Genomic DNA, 18,616 nt, shown 5'->3' with positions numbered 1-18,616 from the left:
GGCGGCCAAAATGAGGAGACAAAGAAACAGGTCCCAAATGAAAGAACAGAACAAAACCCCAGGAAAAGCACTAAGCGAAATGGAGAACTAAGCAACCTAACAGATGCTGAGTTCAAAATACTGCTTATAAGGATGCTCAATGAACTTAGTGAGAACATCAGTGAACTTAGTGAGGGCCCCAAGAGCATAAAAAAGGACCAGTCAGAAATGAAGGAGGCACTAACTGAAATAAAGAATAATTTACACAGATTCAATAGTAGAGTATGTAAAGCCAAGAAGCAAACCATCGATTTGGAATCTAAGGAAGCAAAAAACATGCAATCAGAACAGCAAAAAGAAAAAAGAATCCAAAAAAATGAGGGTAGTGTAAGGAGCCTCTGGGACAACTTCAAGCGTGCCAACAGTCGCATCTTGGGGGTGCCAGAAGGAGAAGAGAGAGAACAAGAAATTGAAAACCTGTTTGAAACAATAATGGCAGAAAACTTCCCTAACTTGGTGAAGGAAACAGACATACAAGTCCAGGAAGCACAGAGAGTCCCAAACAGGATGAACCCCAAGAGGCCCACACCAAGCACATCATCATTAAACTCCCTTATGGGGAGTTCCCTTATGGGGAGGAGTTCCCATAAGACTGTCAGCTGATTTCTCAAAAGAAACTTTGCAGGCCAGAAGGGAGTGGCAAGAAATATTCAGAGTGTTAAAAAGCAAGAACCTACAACGAAGATTACTCTATCCTGCAAAGGTGTCATTTAGAATCGATGGCCATATAGTTTCCCAAACAAGAAAAAGTTAAAGGAGTTCATCACCACCAAACCAGTATTATATGAAATGTTGAAGGTTCTTTTTGAAGAAAAAGATAAAATATATGAACAAACAAAATGGCAATGAAGACATATCTATTGACAATGGACTCTACAAAATGAACAGGCAGAACAGAAACATTCTCATAGATACAGAGAACATTTTGTTGGTTGCCAGATGGGAGTGGGGTTGGGGAAATGGATGAAAAAGGTGAAGGGATTAAGAAGTAGAAATTGGTTGCTAGACTGACAAACCGCAAAGGGAAAGAGGTTGAGGGGTGGGAAGAAATAAACCAAAAAACTTATATGTAACCAATGGACACAGACAATAGTGTGGGAAAAGGCAGGAGGGGAGGTGGGAGTGGGGAGGAGTGGGTCAATTGGGGAAAAACGAGGAACATCTGTAATACATTCAACAATAAAGATTAAAAAAAAAAAATTGTCCCAGAAGGTGATATTGGTTGTGACCTCCAAGTGCCCTGATGAAGAGTCTCCTAAAATTTAATGCCTTAGGTTTCTAGTTACTTCATTAAAGTTTTTTAAGGTGCCCTTAATAAAGAAAGTAGGGCCCAGCCGGTATGGCTCAGGGGTTGAGCGTCGACCCATGCACCAGGAGGTTGCTGGTTCGATTCCCAGTCAGGGCACATGCCCAGGTTATGGGTCCGAACCCCAATGAGGGGCATGCAGGAGGCGGCTGATCTATGTCCTCACTCATCGATGTTTCTCTCTCTCCCTCTACCTTCCACTTTCTCTAAAATCAATAAAGAAAAAAAGTTTCTTGCCACCCTGGCCAGTTTGGCTCAGCGGTTAGAGCGTTGACCTGTGGTCCAGAGAGACCCGGGTTCAGTTCCTGCTAAGGGCGTGTACCTTGGTTGCAGTTTGTTCCCAGCCCTGGCAGGGTTGTGCGGGTGGCAACCACTTGATGTGTCCCTTTCACATCGATGTTTCTCTGTCTCTCTCTCCTTCCCACTCTATCTGAACAAAAAATGGAAAAATGTCCTTGGGTGAGGATTAAAAAAAAAAAGAAGGAATGAAGAATTGATAGATGCCACACAACATGGATGAACCTTGAGCGAATTATCTTAAGAAGCCAGCCACAAAAAAACTTTGTTGTACAATTCCATTTATATATAAAATATTGAATAAAAAAATATATAAAGACAAAATGTGGGTGCCTAGAGCTGGGCAGGAGGGTTGGGGGAAATGTGAGGAAAACTTCTAACAAATATGGGGTTTCTTTTGGTAGTGATGAAAATGTGCTAAACTTAAGATTGTGATGAACAGTTTCACTACTGTGTGAATATACTAAAATCCATTTAATTTTATACTGTAAATAGGTCAACTGTATGGTATGTGAATTACATATTCTTTCTTGTGAAGGATATTGTTAAAGAGCTTACGAGATAGGGTGATGAAAAGTAAGGTAAAGCTTTGGAAAGGTTTAGGTATTGGTTAACCATGCTTTTTCTGTCCTCATTAGTACAGTTAAACAGTGAACCATTTATGTCTTTTTTTTTTTTAATCCTCACCCCAGGTCATTTTTTCATTTTTTGTTCAGATAGAATGGGAAGGAGAGAGAGGAAGGGAGAGAGAGAAACATCGATGTGAAAGGGACACATCGAATGGTTGCTACCCACACAACCTAACTGGGGCCGGGGACAAACTACAACCGAGGTACGTGTCTTTAGTGGGAACCAAACCCGGGTCTCTCTGAACCGCAGGCCAACGCTCTAAATCCTGAGCCAAACTGGCCAGGGCTGAACCATATATGTCTTATCCAGCCCTTTGAACTTCTTTTCCTGACCTTAACAGTAGGATAAAGATGACAAAGTGTGGGATTTCTGAATCATTTTGAGCCACCTTACCGGTGAGTAGCTCTATCCATGTTGGGACAGTTTCTGTGGGTTCAGTGGCTTTGATGTGTTTGAGAGTTTCATCCAGCAAAACATCACCCGTTGGGCTATCTGACTTCAGCAGTACCTTTCAGGAAAGAAGAAACAAGGTACAAGGAACAGTAGTTCATTCAATTCATTCAAATTAAAATCTTTTAATAAACTATATAAATATTACTGGTTAAGTGTTGTAGAAAATGCAAAGCAGCATAATATATTGTCCCTGTTCTCAAGAAGTTGAAAAATCTAGTATGGGGTGATAGTGGAGAGACAAAAATAACATTTGATGTGGGCCCTAGTGACAAACTGGATATAAATAATAATGAAGAAAAGATTCAATAATGATTCTCTGAGTCTGTAAAACAATTAATAAAGGTAGGAGAATCAGGAAAAGAAGCCAGTTTTAGGGAAAAGTTAAGTTTGGTTTTAACTGATATGGGATAGCCAAAGTGAAATGCCTGGCCAATAGTTAAATATGTCTTTGGGGAGGCAAAAGAAGATAGGCCTAGGATTTAGTAGTTAGTATCATGGAGGTATAGATGAAGCTGAAAAAGTAAATGATATCATAAAAAGGATAGAAGTTATGCAAAGGGATACAAACTGAAACTTAGATGCTAAGGAATGGAGAAGTAAAGGAAATAGGGTACAGCTAGAGAAGCAAGAGAATGTAATATAACATAGGCCAGGAATGAAGAAAGTTTCAAGTAGGAGGAGGTAGTCAGTGTCAAATGCCACATATAGATTAAAAGAGAATAATAAAGACAGAAATGAAGCTGGTGATACATAAGAATGTGGTTTCAGTGCTAAGAGAGCTAAGTATGACAGTGAAAGTGTAAGTGGAAAAAAGAGGAGTAAGAAAATGGAGACAGGAGTATGGCTCACATGCTGCAGAGGACTTGTAGTAAACGAAAGAGAAATTGAACGATTATCTGAGGATGACCAGAGTTCAGCAAAGACTGCACCTGACCCATGTGTTTTCATCTTCCTACATACAACTCTATTTCATGTTATAGCAATAGTTATATAGGGAGACATAATAAACAGCATCCTAAATGTGATTTTCCTGCCTAAAAAAGAAAGACAAAAGCATGAATTTCTTGCAACTCTTTAGACTATGGATCCTTAGATTTCTCCCTCTGATATAGAATAATTAACCCTATTGCACAGTGGGACAGCTGAGTCAGTGATATTTATCTTGTGTCACTACTCAATCTTTCTGTTCCTCCAAAAGGGAGCACTGGCATCTGCCCTTTCACAAGCTCAGAGAATGTTTACAGAGGGTGCTGTACCTTTCTGTCTAGTAGTCGCTTCTTACGCATGGTGGGGGGTTCCAGATAGATTCGACCCCGCATGGCCAGCTCTATCAGGATGCCTCCTCGAAGTCCAGATGATATGCAGTCATTCCAAAAAGATGTGTAACCCTAGAAAAGGGAAAAAGAGAAGAGAATGTTCTGAAAGGGATATGGACTTGCAGCAAGCACCCTAAGAATGGTACACTCTGTTGTGATTTGTTTCACCTTCTATTACATGAACTCAAAGAGAATAAAAGAATCTCTCTTTAATTCCTTTAATCTAATCCCCCCCAATATGATTTTCAGTCTGATTTTAAGTTCTTTGTGTTTTTGGCTGTTAGTTAACAATTGGCATGTCAAACTTTAATTTTTGAGAAGAATTTGGGTTTCTTTGAAATCTGTTTCCATGATACTCTAAATTTCAGAGTAGGATAAAAATGAGTCAAATAGAGAAATGTACAATCCATTTGAGCCTTTTACTCTTCCATGATATGTATTAATAATACAAGCTATTTTGATGGGTGGTATAGGTGAAACCCAGCTCTGCCACTGACTAGTTAAGTGCCTTGGTTATGTGACTTAACCTTTCCCAAGTGCAATATCCTGATCTGTAAAATGGGGACACTAATATCTATCTTTATAAGGTTGCTGCGAGAAATAAATGAGATGTTATATACAAGAAAACATTTATTAAAGGGCCTGGCATATATTAGGCCCTTAAATGTTAGTTTCCCTTTCCCGAGAGGATACAAAGACATATATGAAATAGCCACTGTCTTAAAGAGCTGAAAATCTAGCTGGAAAGACCATGCAAACTTCAGCAAAGTTCTGTGATAATATAAAATTTAAATAAAAGCTCGGTTGTAAAAGCAGAAGAGACAGGCATAAAGGACTGTTGTAAGTTTGATTTAGATGATAGTTTTTCAAATTGTAAGTCACTTTTGGGCTAGAGTAGTCAGGAACTCTTATGGGACCTGAGCTGGGGTTTGAAGAATAGGTTGAATTTGGCAGAGAGGGAGGGTTTTCCAGGAAAATCTTCCAACTCCACCTATTCTTCAAGAGGGCACTTTAAACTAAAGTGTCAAGGAAGGAGACCTCAAGTATGTTTAGGGATCTAACTCAAGGATTTAAAAGAGAAGTCATGAGATCAAGATGGTTGGGGCCAGTTGGTTAGAAAGCCTTGATGCTTTGAACTTTTTACTGAAAGGCAGAATTGAATCTTGAAGATTCTGAGCAATGAATTATGATTAATACAGAGAGCACCCATCAGAACTGTTCAACACTCTTTAGCCATCTTTGGGTATAGCATTACCTCCCACTGGAGAGAATCTGGGTGAGTTAGATGTTGGCCGAGACAGTCTAACATGGCTTTAAAGCAATCCCAAAACTAAATTACTAGTAATAGTAGTAAAGAATTTTTCATTTAACATTAAATTTTTTTTTTTTTAAATTTTTCTTCTTTATTGCTTTGGAAATTAGGTACTTACTTTTCTTTAGGAAAGTTATCCTTGACATTTTAACATGCACAACAATTGAAAATTAATACAAGATCTAATTTATTTTTTAAATGAGTCAATATATTAACCACTGTCCTAGTTGACCAATATTTTACTTTTTAACCTCACAAATTAGACATGGTTAACAGCATCATTACTTTATACAGGTAGCACTTGTTTAGATTTACTCAGATGCTTACCAATTTCCTTGCTCACCATTCCTTCTTGCATCTCAGACCTCCTTTCTGGTACCATATTCCTTCTTCCTAAAGTAGAATTTCCTTAAGTGAAAGTCTGTTGGAGGCAAACTCTACTTTGTTTATCTGAAATGTTTTTATTTTACCATTGTTCTTGAAAGACAGTTTCTCTGGATACAAGATTCTAGCTCGATAGCTTTCTCTATCACATTAAAGATACGTCCTCCTCTTCTAGATTCCACTGTGCAAGTGAGAAATCTATAATTCTTATTGCTTGTTGTTTCTTTCTGGGTAATCTGCCTTTTTTCTTTGGTCCTTTAAGATCTTCTCTCTTGGTGTTTTGCAGTTTGACTACAACATGACTGTTGTGAATTTACTTAACTTATTTGTGATATGCTATATCTATAGGACCTATATCTATAGGTCCATTTCTTAGTTCTTAAAAATTCTCAGTTCTTATCTCTGAGAATTTTGGCTTTCCTCTATTTTCTTTATACTTTCCATCTGGGACTTCAATCTTTCATATCCTAGCTCCCCATGTTTAACCTCTCTTTTATATTTTCCATTTCCTTTGTCTCTATACTGCTTTCAGAAGAGTCATTTCATATCTGGCTTGCAATTTACTGTTGTTATCTGTATGTAACACATTAAGTATTGTTATTTTCTTAAATCTTCACCCAAGGATATTTTTCCATTGATTTTTTTAGATAGAGTGGAAGGAGGGAGGGGGAGAGGGAGAAATATTAATGTGAGAGATACACATTGATTGGTTGACTCCTGCATGACCCCAACCAGTGCCAGGGACCGAACCACAACCCAGGTATGCAACCTTGACCGGAATCAAACCCACGACTCTCTGGGCCGTGGACCGATGCTCTAACTGCTGAGCTAAACTGGCCAGGGCAGTGTTTGATTCTTTGTATGCCTGATGATATTTGATTATGATGTCCACATTTAGTTTTTTGAGAATCTGTGAGATTGTAGAGACCTAAATTGAGGATGTCTTCCTCCAGAATGGAAGATCTATAGTTGCTTCTGCTGAGAGTCGGGCATGGGAGGTTTGGGGGAATGCCACACAACTGGGACATTTATATCTAGCCTCCCACTTTTATCCCAACCCCAAGATTTATTCCTGACCACCAAATTTCTGAATCTCTGACCACCATACTGCCAGAGGTAGGAGTTTTCCAATTCCACTTTTCCCCTAGCCAGGATGATCTTTAAGCTCAAATCTAATTATATAAATCCCTTCCCCTCTGCTTAAAAATCTTTCAAATACTCCTCTCAGTCAAGTGCAAATTCCTTAGTACAATAAAACCTCGATATAATGGACTAATTTAGGCAATGAGGTGTCCGTTAAAGCTGAACACCTGTTATATAACAAAGTAGGTTTCTGAACGTGTACATTAAAAAACTGACAAATTAGTTTACCTGTTTTTACTTAATGTAGACATGTTTGTATAATTAAAATTAAGTATGTATGAGAAGTTTAATTTCATAGAAAAGTTTTCAATATGTATTACTGTAATTTTAAATTTATACTTTATAGGTCTAGTAAATGTGTGCATTCATCAGTCACCTCAAATAAACAAATGCACATGGCTGGGGCATGGCTTAGTGCTGGTACAGCACACATCCCAACTGCTGCAGAAAGTCCCGCCACTTGACAACAGAACCAATTACCATGGGCATGATGTGGTGTGATCATATGCTAATCATTCCCCAAACACTATTTACATGCAGTGACTTTTGGATTTAAACATGTAGACTATAGTTGTAGATATGTAATACTTATGTCAGCAAAATTACTAGTGTTTTTTCCAACAAATGTCCTTTTTGCTAAAATTTGTTAAAAATAACAGTATATTAATAACAAAAAATAATCTGTTAATTACAAGCAAATCTTGGTTAAAAGCATTTTAAAATTAATAGGGTGTTAAATCTTATCTGTTAAATTTAAAATCTGTTAAATTGAGGTCTGCAAAATAGAGGGTTTACTGTCTAGCACTCAAACCAGGAAGCTGCTTACTATTCTCTTCTGGCTTCTTTCCCCTAGAACACTATGCTCTAGCTTTCCAAAACTATTTTAAGTACTCGTTTGTGTGTGTGTGTGTGTGTGTGTGTGCATGTGCATGCGCGCGTGTTTTGTTAATCCTTACCCAAGGACATTTTCCCACTGATTTTTTTGAGAGTGGAACGGAGGGAGGGAAAGAGAGGGAGGAAAGGAGGAAGGGAGAGGGAAAGAAAGAGAGAGAGAGAAATACCTATGTGAGAGAGACACATCGGTTGGTTGCTTCCACACAGTGGGGATAGAACCTGCAATTCAGGTACATGCCCTTGACTAGAATCTAACCCTTGACTCTTGGGTCCAAGGGCCAACAACCTAACTGCTGAGCCAAACTGGCCAGGGTGTATTTTAAGTACTCTTTTTATTTTTTTTAATTTAATATTTAAAAAAAGCCCTGGTCGATTTGGCTCAGCGGTCAGAGCGTCAGCCTGTGGTCCAGAGAGACCTGGGTTCGGTTCCCGCTAAGGGCGCGTACCTCGGTTGCAGTTTGTCCCCGGCCCTGGTTGGCCGTGCGGGTGGCAGCCACTCAATGTGTACCTTTCACATCGATGTTTCTTTCTCTCCCTCCCTCCCACTCTATCTGAACAAAAAAGAAAAAGAAAAAATGTCCTTGGGTGAGGATAAAAAAAAAATTCTTTTTTCCCTTTATTGATTTTAGAGAGAGAGGAAGTGAGAGGGAGAGATAGAAATATCGATGAGAGAGAACATCAATTGGCCATCTCCAGCATGCCCCCCACCAGGGATCAGGCCCACAACCTGGGCATGTGTCCTGACTGGGAATCGAACCGGTGACCTCTTGGTGCATAGGTTGACGCTCAACTGCTGAGCCATACCAGCTGGACTTAAGTACTCTTAATGCATCATTTTTGCTTACTGGCCTTTGCACATAAAGTTCTTTAGAAGAACAAATACTTTTCTTTCTCCTACTCCTCCTTGTTCTTAAGGATTTGAGTATAGCACTTACATCTTCCATGTAATCTTCTCTAACATTTCCCTCCACTCCACCCTCTGGGTTAGGTACCTCACTTGGGTGTGCCTATGTATATATATATATCCCCTATCATTTATTATATCACATTGCAATCAACTGCCCTCAGAAGACTATAAATTCCTTAAGGAGAGAGTATCTGACTGATATATAATATTTCTCAATAAATGTTTCTTGAAAGCATAAATTTATGATTGAAATATGTTAACCTGGTAGAAGCTCAGCTTGAACCATGAACATCCCTAGACATATGCAGATTTCCCGAGGGCCTGATTTTAGACTCAAAGCTGGAATTACTTCCCTCCACTGGCTGCCTCATGGCTACTTCAAGAGTCATATTTGTAATTCCTCTTTAAGGACAAAGTAAGTTTTTTAAAAGACTAATACTTGGTTTTATACAACTTAGCAGCCTAGTTAAGGTTAAACTATAACTTCTGTCAGAATAAATAATTTACTTTTATATAATCCTGGTGACTATAAATTTCAACAGGTGTGTAAACATTTCAGCCGGTATTAAAGCAATTAGAGGAAAGTTTTCCTGTTTCCTCATTTCTTCCTAGCTATATAGGTTCTGTTTCAGTGACAATGATGTCAGATTGTCAACAGAACAATGAGAAGCATTGTAAATAAAGAAACAATAAAGAACAGGATGTAGAAACTGTATGTTTTTGAGTATTTCCCTTTCCAATCATAGTAGCTCATAACACAAAACTCTCCAAATGTTTTTTTTTTTTTTAATCCTCATCTGAGGACATTTTTCCATTTTTTGTTCAGATAGAGTGGGAGGGTGAGAGGGAAAGAGAGAGAGAGAAACATCGATGTGAAAGGCACACATCGAGTGGCTGCCTCCCGCACGACCCAACCAGAGCCAGGGACAAATGCAACTGAAGTACATGCCCTTAGCGGGAACCGAACCCAGGTCTCTCTGGACCGCAGGCCAATGCTCTAACCGCTGAGCCATACCGGCTAGGGCTCCAAATGAGTTTTTAAACCTTCTTTTTATTAAGTCGTATACCTTAATGGAAAAAAGTATAAAAGTACACATGTAGAGTTTTAAAAAATAATTACAATTCTAAGGTTTATTTCCCTCTAAATATAACTAGCTGCATTGGTGAATTCTCAATCTATAATAAAGATTCTGTGTTAAAGGATCAATGTTTTAGTATGCAGATGATCTAACAGATACATGCTAAAGTTCACTATTCAATCATTAAATTAAATGATCTCATATACATGAGGGAAGAGAAAGAGAAAAAACTCTAGAATCAATTAAAAAAAGAAAGAAAAAATATTCATTTGTACATTGGTTGAGTAAATTCCTAGGAGAAAATTTTGAGTCAAAGATTATACATATTTTGCCCTGACTGGTGTGGCTCCATTGGTTGGGCGTCATCCATTCACTGAGAGGTTGCTGATTTGATTCCTGGTCAGGGCACATGCCTGAATTGTGGGCTAGGTCCCCAGTGGAGGGCATGCAGGAGGCAGCCAATCAATGTTTCCCTCTGACATTAATGTTTCTCTCTCTATCGCCCTCTCCCTTCCTTGCTCTAAAAAATCAATTAAAAAAAAAAGATTATACATATTAAAAATTAAAAAAAAATCCTCACCTGAGGATATTTTTCCATTCATCTTCAGATAGAGTGGGAGAGAAGGAGGGAAAACAAGAGAAAGAGGAAGAGGGAAAGGGAGAGAAACACTGATGTGATCAGTTGCCTCCTGCATGCCTCCTACTGAGGATCGAGCCCACTACCTGGGCATGTGCCCTGACCAGGAATTGAACCAGGGACCTCTCAGTCCATAGGGTGATGCTCAATCCACTGAGCTACACTGGCCAGGCACCTATAAGAAATTTTAAAAAATAATGTTAGAAAATTCTTACACTAAAGTTAAAAGAAAAACAGCCACATAAATACATAATTGTGTATTCAAGGTTACCATAATCATGTAAAATATTTAAAAAAATGAGTTTTCAATTTTTCCCAAATTATCAACACTAAGAAAATATAATTTTATTAGAAAAAAAAAATCTCAGAAAAAAGCCCTGGCTGGTTGGCTCAGGGGTTGGAGCATCGGCCTGCGGTCCAGAGAGACCCGGGTTTTGTTCCCGCTAAGGGCACGTACCTCAGTTGCAGTTTGTCCCCAGCCCTGGTTGGTCGTGTGAGTGGCGGTCACTCGATGTGTCCCTTTCATGTCAATGTTTCTCTCTCTCTCTCTCTTCCTCTCTCTCCCTCCCACTCTATCTGAACAAAAAATGTCCTCAGGTGAGGATTAAAAAAAAAAAAAAAATCCTTTCCTCCCCCAAATCTGAAGATCAGACACTAAAATTACTTCACTTTCCATGAGAGAAGGACTCTATCTTCTGGAAGCTTTTTCTATATACCCAATTCAAAAGCCCAGTGTCTGGAGATCACTATAATCTCCAGGGGTTATAAAAATTATATAAGAAATAAAATTATAAGCCAAACAAATTTTATTTTCTTCTTCTCTAAAAAAATTACTTTAAGAAGAATTAATATATTGTTTTCCTTCAAGTGCTCTAGTTAAAGAGTGGGTTCCAGAATCTGCTCTGATTTCCTCTTTTATAAATTGTGATTCATTCTAACTAGAATTATATTTCCATGTCCACATAGCCAAGAGATATTTCATAAAAAGAGATTAAACATTATAAACTCACTCTGTTACTCATAATGGGGAATGAGGAACAGTGACCTGGATGTCATTCTGATTTAACAGATGATTTCAGCATGACTAGGAAGGATGGCTTATAAACCTAGACAAATGGACAAAATTTCTCAATAAACTACTTGAAGATTATATCCTCTCAGGCTTATTCAGGAAGCTGGGTGAAAAGATGTAAAACTAGTCATAATAATCAGTTTATTAGTTTTCTCAGGGCCTCCAGTTGAGTTTTGTTTTTTTTTCGGTGAAGGACTGGGGTGGGGAGGGAGTTAGGTGAAGGGGGGAAAAGGTGGGAAAAATGGAGACATCTGTAATACTGTCAACAATAAGAAAAAAAAAAGCCATTGTCAAAGGTTCTGCAAATAAAAACAACATAGTAATACCTTTGTTAGTGAAAGAGAAATAAAAAATACAGGAAAGCAACTGGTACTCTTTGAGCATTTAAAATTTATTTATTTATTTTTAGAAAAAGAGAAAGGGAGTCTCACAGAGAGAGACAGAAATATCAATTTGTGTTCCACTTGTTTATGCATTCATTGGTTGATTTTTTGTTTTTAATCCTCACCTGAGGATATTTAAAAAAAAATTTTCCCCTTCTTTTCTTCTTTTTGGGTACATGCCCCTAGTGGGAACTGAACCCGGGACTCTGGTCTGCAGGTTGATGCTCCAACCGCTGAGCCAAACCGGCCAGGGCTCTTTTTTTTTTTTTTCATATAGGAGTTTATTTATTTTTTATTGATTTATTTTTTGTTAATCCTCACCCAAGGATATTTTTCCATTGATTTTTAGATAGAGTGGAAGGGAGGGAGGGAGAACTGAAGAGAGAGATATTGATGTGAGAGGGACTCATTGATTGCTTGCCTACCACACGAGCCCCAATCAGGGCCAGGGACTGAACCTGCAACCCAGGTACATGCCCTTGACCAGGAATTGAACTCTAGACCCTTCGGTTCACAGGCTGATGCTCTAACTGTTGAGCCAAACTGGTCAGGGCCATTGGTTGAGTCTTGTATGTGCCCTGACCAAGGATGGAACCTACAACCTTGGAGTATGGTGACATGGGTCTAACCAACTAAGCTACCAGCCAGGGATGCAACTGGTAATCTTTTTTTTTTTTTATCCTCACCCGAGGACATTTTTCCATTTTTTGTTCAGGTAGAGTGGGAGGGAGAGAGAGAGGAACAGAGAGAGAGAGAAACATCGATGTGAAGGGACAGATCGAGTGGTTGCCACCCGCACAACCGACCAGGGCCGGGGACAAACTGCAACCGAGGTACGTGCCCTTAGCGGGAACCGAACCTGGGTCTCTCAGGACCGCAGGCCGACGCTCTAACTGCTGAGCCAAATCGGCCAGGGTGGTAATCTTTTTTTTTGTTGTTAATCCTCATCAGAGAATATTTTTTCCATTTATTTTTAGAAGGACTGGAAAGGAGGGAGAGAGAGAAAGAGAAACATCAGTGAGAAACACATTGACTGGTTGCCTCCTGCATGAGCCCCAACAGGGGATTCGAACCTGCTACCCACGTACATGCCCTTGACCCTTTGGTGTGTGTGGGCTGACACTCTAACCAGTGACCACACTGGACAGGGCACAACTGGTAATCTTTGAATATTCTTTTTTCAATTTTTTTTTATTTGCATCTATCTTTAGACAGAGCGGAAGGGAGGAAGAGAGAGAGAAACATTGATGTGAGAGAGACACATCGAGTGGTTGCCACCCACACAACCCCAAATGGGGCCAGGGACAAACTGCAACCGAGGTACATGCCCTTAGTGGGAACCAAACCCAGGCTCTCTGGTCTGCGGGCCGACGGTCTAACTGCTGAGCCAAACTGGCCAGGGCTTAATATTCTTACATAAATTTAAATCTCATTCTGGCCAGTAAAAATATCCTTACTTTTTTAACTCTAAAAAATGTAAGTGATTGTAGCACCAAACACAGTAACTTATATGCCTTTCTTTTCCTACAATCTGTTACTTGTGAGAAAATGGAACTTTCATCGCTACACACTATCTGAAGAGAAGAGAAGAGAAGAGAAGAGAAGAGAAGAGAAGAGAAGAGAGAAGAGAAGAGGTGGAGGGGAGTTAAAAACTTGGAAACAAGTCTAGGGCTCTAAATCTATTTCCCTACAACTACTCAAATAATTTAGAATAGATTTAGAAACACTTAAAGTCACTGAGAACACTGAGGTTCAAACCTCAGAAGAGCAAAGCTAGGTAAATGTAGATACCTCTTCTATTTTCTAATAGGTTTTTTTCTCCCTGATTAAATAGTATACATATATTTTAGAAATTTGGAAAATAAATAAATATAACTCATAAATTCCATGATTCTATTATCATTTAGGTGTATATAAAACCAGACTTTTCTTTATACATATAATACACATATCTTTTCTCCTACTCACCAATTTTCCCATCTGTTTCTTCCCCAACCTCAATTTTAGGGTTTTCCTTCATAGAACAGCAGTGTGTGAAACTTATGGAATAGAATGAATGTATACATTATAAGCTTTCATAAAATAGTAGAGAATAGAGGTAGAAGAAACTGAGCATGGTAATTTCATTATCTTTTATGATAGGGAGTCAATTGGATATTGTATAAAATGGAATCTTGTGGTTAAGAAAACATGACCCCAACACCTCTTTTTTTTTGTTTGTTTAACATTTCTAAACATACGCAAAGTATAGAGATTATGAACCTTTATGTATCCATCATCTATCTTCAACAGCTATAAATATAATCATCTTTCATGTATACGTCTCACCTCATCCTCGGATTATTTCAGGGTGAATCCCAGCTATTCTAATATATCATCCATAAAATACTACCATACCCTCCCAAAGAGATAAAATAGTGCAATACTAAAATCACACACCCCCCAAATAAGAATTTAATATTATCAAATATTCAGTGAGCCTTAAAATTATAGCAATTGTTTTAATACACTTTTACAGTTGGTTTGTTTGAATCAGGAGCCAAACAAGGTCTACACACAACTTTATGATTTTCTTTTCTTTTCTTTTTTTTTTATCCTCACCCAAGGACATTTTCTTCCATTTTTTGTTCAGATAGAGTGGGAGGGAAAGAGAGGAAGAGAGAGAGAGGAACATCGACGTGAAAGGGACACATCGAGTGGCTGCCACTCACACGACCAACCAAGGCTGGGGACTAACTGCGACCAAGGTACGAGCCCTTAGTGGGAACCAAACCCGGGTCTCTCTGGACTGTAGGTCGATGCTATAACTGCTGAGCAAAACCGGCCAGGGCTGTTTTTCATAAGCTATTTTTAGTTGCACCTTTTAGTAAATACTACCTTATAATAAAGAAAAGCAATATTCTCTCTGATGATTAGTGATGTTGAGCATTTCTTCACATATCTCTTAGCCATTTGTATGTCCTGTTTGGAGAGGTGTCTAAAATACTACCTTATAATAAAGAAAAGCAATATTCTCTCTGATGATTAGTGATGTTGAGCATTTCTTCACATATCTCTTAGCCATTTGTATGTCCTGTTTGGAGAGGTGTTTATTTAGTTCCTCTTCCCATTTTTAAATTGGGTTCTTTGTCTTCTTTTTGTTGAGTTGTGTAAGCACTCTCTATATATTGGAAATTAACCCCTTATCTGATATATTATTGGCAATTATGCTCTCCTATACAGTGGGTTGCCTTTCCATTTTGATGATTTTGTCTTTTGCTGTGCAGAAGCTTTTGAGTTTGATGTAGTTCCATGTGTTCATTTTCTCCTTTGTTTCTGTTGCCTAGGGTGATGTATCAGTGAACATTCTGCTGTGTATGATGTCTGAAATTTTGTTGCCTACATTTTCTTCTAGGATTTTTATGGATTCATGAGTCACATTTAAGTCTTTTATCCATTTTGAGTTTATTCTTGTGTACAGTGTAAGGTGATGGTCTAGTTTCTTTCTTTCTTTCTTTCTTTTTCTTTTTGCATGTAGCTGTCCAATTTTCCCAATACCATTTATTAAAGAGGCTGTCTTTACTCCACTGTATGCTCTTGCCCCCTTTGTCCAATATTAATTGAGCATATTGTCTTGGGTCCATTTCTGAGTTCTCTGTTCTGTTCCACTGGTCTATATACCTGTTCTTGTGCCAGTACCAGGCTGTTCTGATTACAGTGGCTTTGTTATACTACAAATCTGGTAATGTGATCCCTCCAACTTTGTCCTTCTTTTTCAAGATTGCTGTGGCTATTCAAGGTCTTTTTTTGGTTTCACATCAACTTTTGAAGTATTTGTTCTAGTTCTGTGAAGTATATCGTTGGTATTTTGATGGGGATTGCATTGAATCTATAGATTGCTTTGGGTAATATGGACCTTTTAATGATGTTAATTCTTCCAATCCATGAACAAGGTATGTGCTTCCATTTTTAAATATCTTCCTCTATTTCTTTTTTTCAGTGACCTGTAGTTTTCTGCGAATAGGTCCTTTATTTCTTTGGTTAAGTTTATTCCTAGGTATCTTAATTTTTTTTGCTGCGATGGTAAATGAGATTGTTTTTTTAGTTTCTCTTTCTGTGAGTTCATCATTGGTGTATAAGAATGCCATCAATTTCTTGATGTTAATTTTGTATCCTGCTACTTTGCCAAATTCATTTATTAAATCTAGTAAATTTTTGATGGAGTCGCTGGGGTTTTCTACGTATAGTATTAAGTCATTGCAAATAAGGACAGTTTCGCTTCCTCCTTTCCAATTTGGATCCCTTTATTTTTTCTTCCTGTCTGATTGCTGTGGCTAAGACTTCCAGTACCATGTTAAAAAAGTGGGCATCCTTGTCTTTTTCCTGTTCTTAAGGGAAATGCTTTTAGTTTTTGCCCACTGAGTATGATTTTAGCTGTAGGTCTTTCATATATGGCCTTTATTATGTTGAGATATGATCCCTCTATTCCCAGATTGTGGAGCGTTTTTATCAGAAATGGGTGCTGGATTTTGTTGAATGCTTTTTCAGTGTCTATTGATATGATCATGTGATTTTTATCTTTCATTTTGCTTATGTGGTGTATCACATTTATTGATTTGCAGATATGGTACCAGCCTTGCATCCCTGGGATGAATCCCACTTGGTCATGATGAATAATCTTTTTGATGTATTGCTGGATCCGATTTGCTAGTATTTTGTTCAGGATTTTGGCATCTATGTTCATCAGGGATATTGGCCTGTAGTTTTCTTTCTTTGTAGTGTCTTTTTCTGGTTTTGGAATTAGGATTATGCTGGTTTCATAAAAGGAGTTTGGAAGTCTTCCTTCTTAAATTTTTTGAAATAGTTTGAGGAGAATGGGTATTAGTTCTTCTTTGAATGTTCGGTAAAATTCCCCTGTGAAACTGTCTAGGCCTGGGCTTTTGTTTGCTGGGAGAGTCTTGATTACATCTTCAATTTCTTTTGTTGTTATTGGTTTGTTCAAGTTTTCTCTCTCCTCCCCGTTCAGTTTTGGGAGACCGTGTGTTTCTAGAAATTTGTCCATTTCGCTTAGATTGTCGAATTTGTTGCCGTTTAATTCTTCATAATATTTGTTAACAATCCTTTGTATTTTTGTGGTGTCAGTTATTATTTCTCCTCTTTCATTTCTGATTTTGTGTATTTGGGTTCTCTCTCTCTGTTTCTTGGTGAGTCTAGCTAAGGGTCCATCTATCTTGTTTATCTTTTCAAAGTACCAGCTCTTTGTTTCATTGATCCTTTGAATTGTTTTTTTGGTCTCCATGTCATTTATTTCTGCTCTGATCTTTACTATTTCCTTCCTTCTACTTGCTTTGGGGTTTTCTTTTTGTTTGCTTTCTAGTTCTTTGAGTTGTGAGGTTAGTCTATTAGAAATGTTTCTTGCTTCTTGAGGTAGGCCTGTAGTGCTATGAACTTCCCTCTCAGAACTGCTTTCACTGCATCCCATAGAGTTTGTATTGTTGTGTGTTCATTTTCATTGGTTTCCAGGAAGTTTTAAATTTATTCCTTGATCTCCATGGTAACCTATTCATTGTTCAATAACATGCTACTTAGCCTCCATGTTTTAAAATGTCTTTGCATGTTCTTGTTGCAATTGATTTCTAGTTGCATGCCACTGTAATCTGAGAAGATGCTTGGTATGATTTCAGTCTTCTTGAACCTGTAGAGACTTAGTTTGTGCTCTAACATGTGGTCTATCTTTGAGAATGTCCATGTGCACTTGAGAAGAATGTCAATTCTGTAGTTTTCGGGTGTAATTCTCTGTAGATATCTATGAAATCTATTTGATCTAGCGCTTTAGAGTCTGTTTCTTTGTTAATTTTTTGTCTAGAAGATCTATCCAGTGGTGTCAGTGGGGTATTGAAGTCCCCTGCTATGATTGTATTGCTGTTGATTTCTCCTTTGAAATCCTCCAAAAGATTTTAAATATATGTTGGTGCCCCTATATTGGTTGCATATATATTTAGCAAGGTTATATCTTCCCGTTGGATAGAGATCCTTTCGATATTATGTAGTGGCCTTCTTTGTCTCTAGTTATGAGACTTCATTTTGAAATCTACTTTATCAGATATGAGTATTGCTACCCCAGTTTTTTTGCTTTCCGTTTCCTTGAAACATTTTTTTTTAATCCCTTCACTTTCAACCTATGTGAGTCTTTTGTTGTGAGGTAGGTCTCTTGTAAACAACATATATGTGAGTCATGCTTTCTTATCCAGTCAGCCACTCTGTGTCTTTTTTATCAGAGCATTCAAACCATTCATATTTAAGGTGATAATTGATATGTACTTATCTATTGCCATTTTTGTCTGGAAAGCTCTTTATTTGACCTTCTATTTTGAATGATAGCCTTGCTGGATAGAGTAGTCTTGGATTCAGATCCTTGTTTTTCATGACCTTGATTACTTCATGCCACTCCCTTCTGGCCTGTAGTGTTTCTGTTGAGAAGTCAGCTGAGAGCCTCATGGGGTTTCTTTTGTAGATAACCTGTTGCTTATCTCTTGCTGCCTTTAGGATTCTCTCTCTGTCTTTAATTTTTGACATTTTAATTACTATGTGTCTTGGTGTGGGCCTGTTTGGGTTCTTCTTACTTGGGGCTTTCTGTGCTTCTTGAACTTGAATGCCTTCTTCCTTCACCAAGTTAGAAAAGTTTTCTGTCACTATTTCTTCAAATATATTCTCTAACCCTTGTCCATTTTCTTCCTCTTCAGGGACGCCTATGATGCAAATGTTATTGCATTTCCAGTTGTCCC

General features: G+C 38.1%; 1 protein-coding gene across 1 annotated transcript in view; it reads right to left on the bottom strand.

Moving 5' to 3' along the window:
- The window catches only part of GOLPH3L (golgi phosphoprotein 3 like), a 52,507-nt gene that overhangs the window by 17,650 nt on the left and 16,241 nt on the right, over positions 1–18,616 (bottom strand). The window contains exons 3-4 of the mRNA XM_036273652.1: positions 3,982–4,113; positions 2,666–2,780 (exon numbers count right to left, since the gene is read on the bottom strand). Of these exons, the coding sequence (XP_036129545.1) occupies positions 2,666–2,780; positions 3,982–4,113 (247 nt within the window). The remainder of the gene's footprint in view (positions 1–2,665; positions 2,781–3,981; positions 4,114–18,616) is intronic.

The sequence above is a fragment of the Molossus molossus genome, unplaced genomic scaffold (assembly GCF_014108415.1).
Source record: "Molossus molossus isolate mMolMol1 unplaced genomic scaffold, mMolMol1.p scaffold_m16_p_20, whole genome shotgun sequence".
Taxonomy (NCBI): domain Eukaryota; kingdom Metazoa; phylum Chordata; class Mammalia; order Chiroptera; family Molossidae; genus Molossus; species Molossus molossus.
This window is presented reverse-complemented; position numbering and strand designations above follow the sequence as displayed.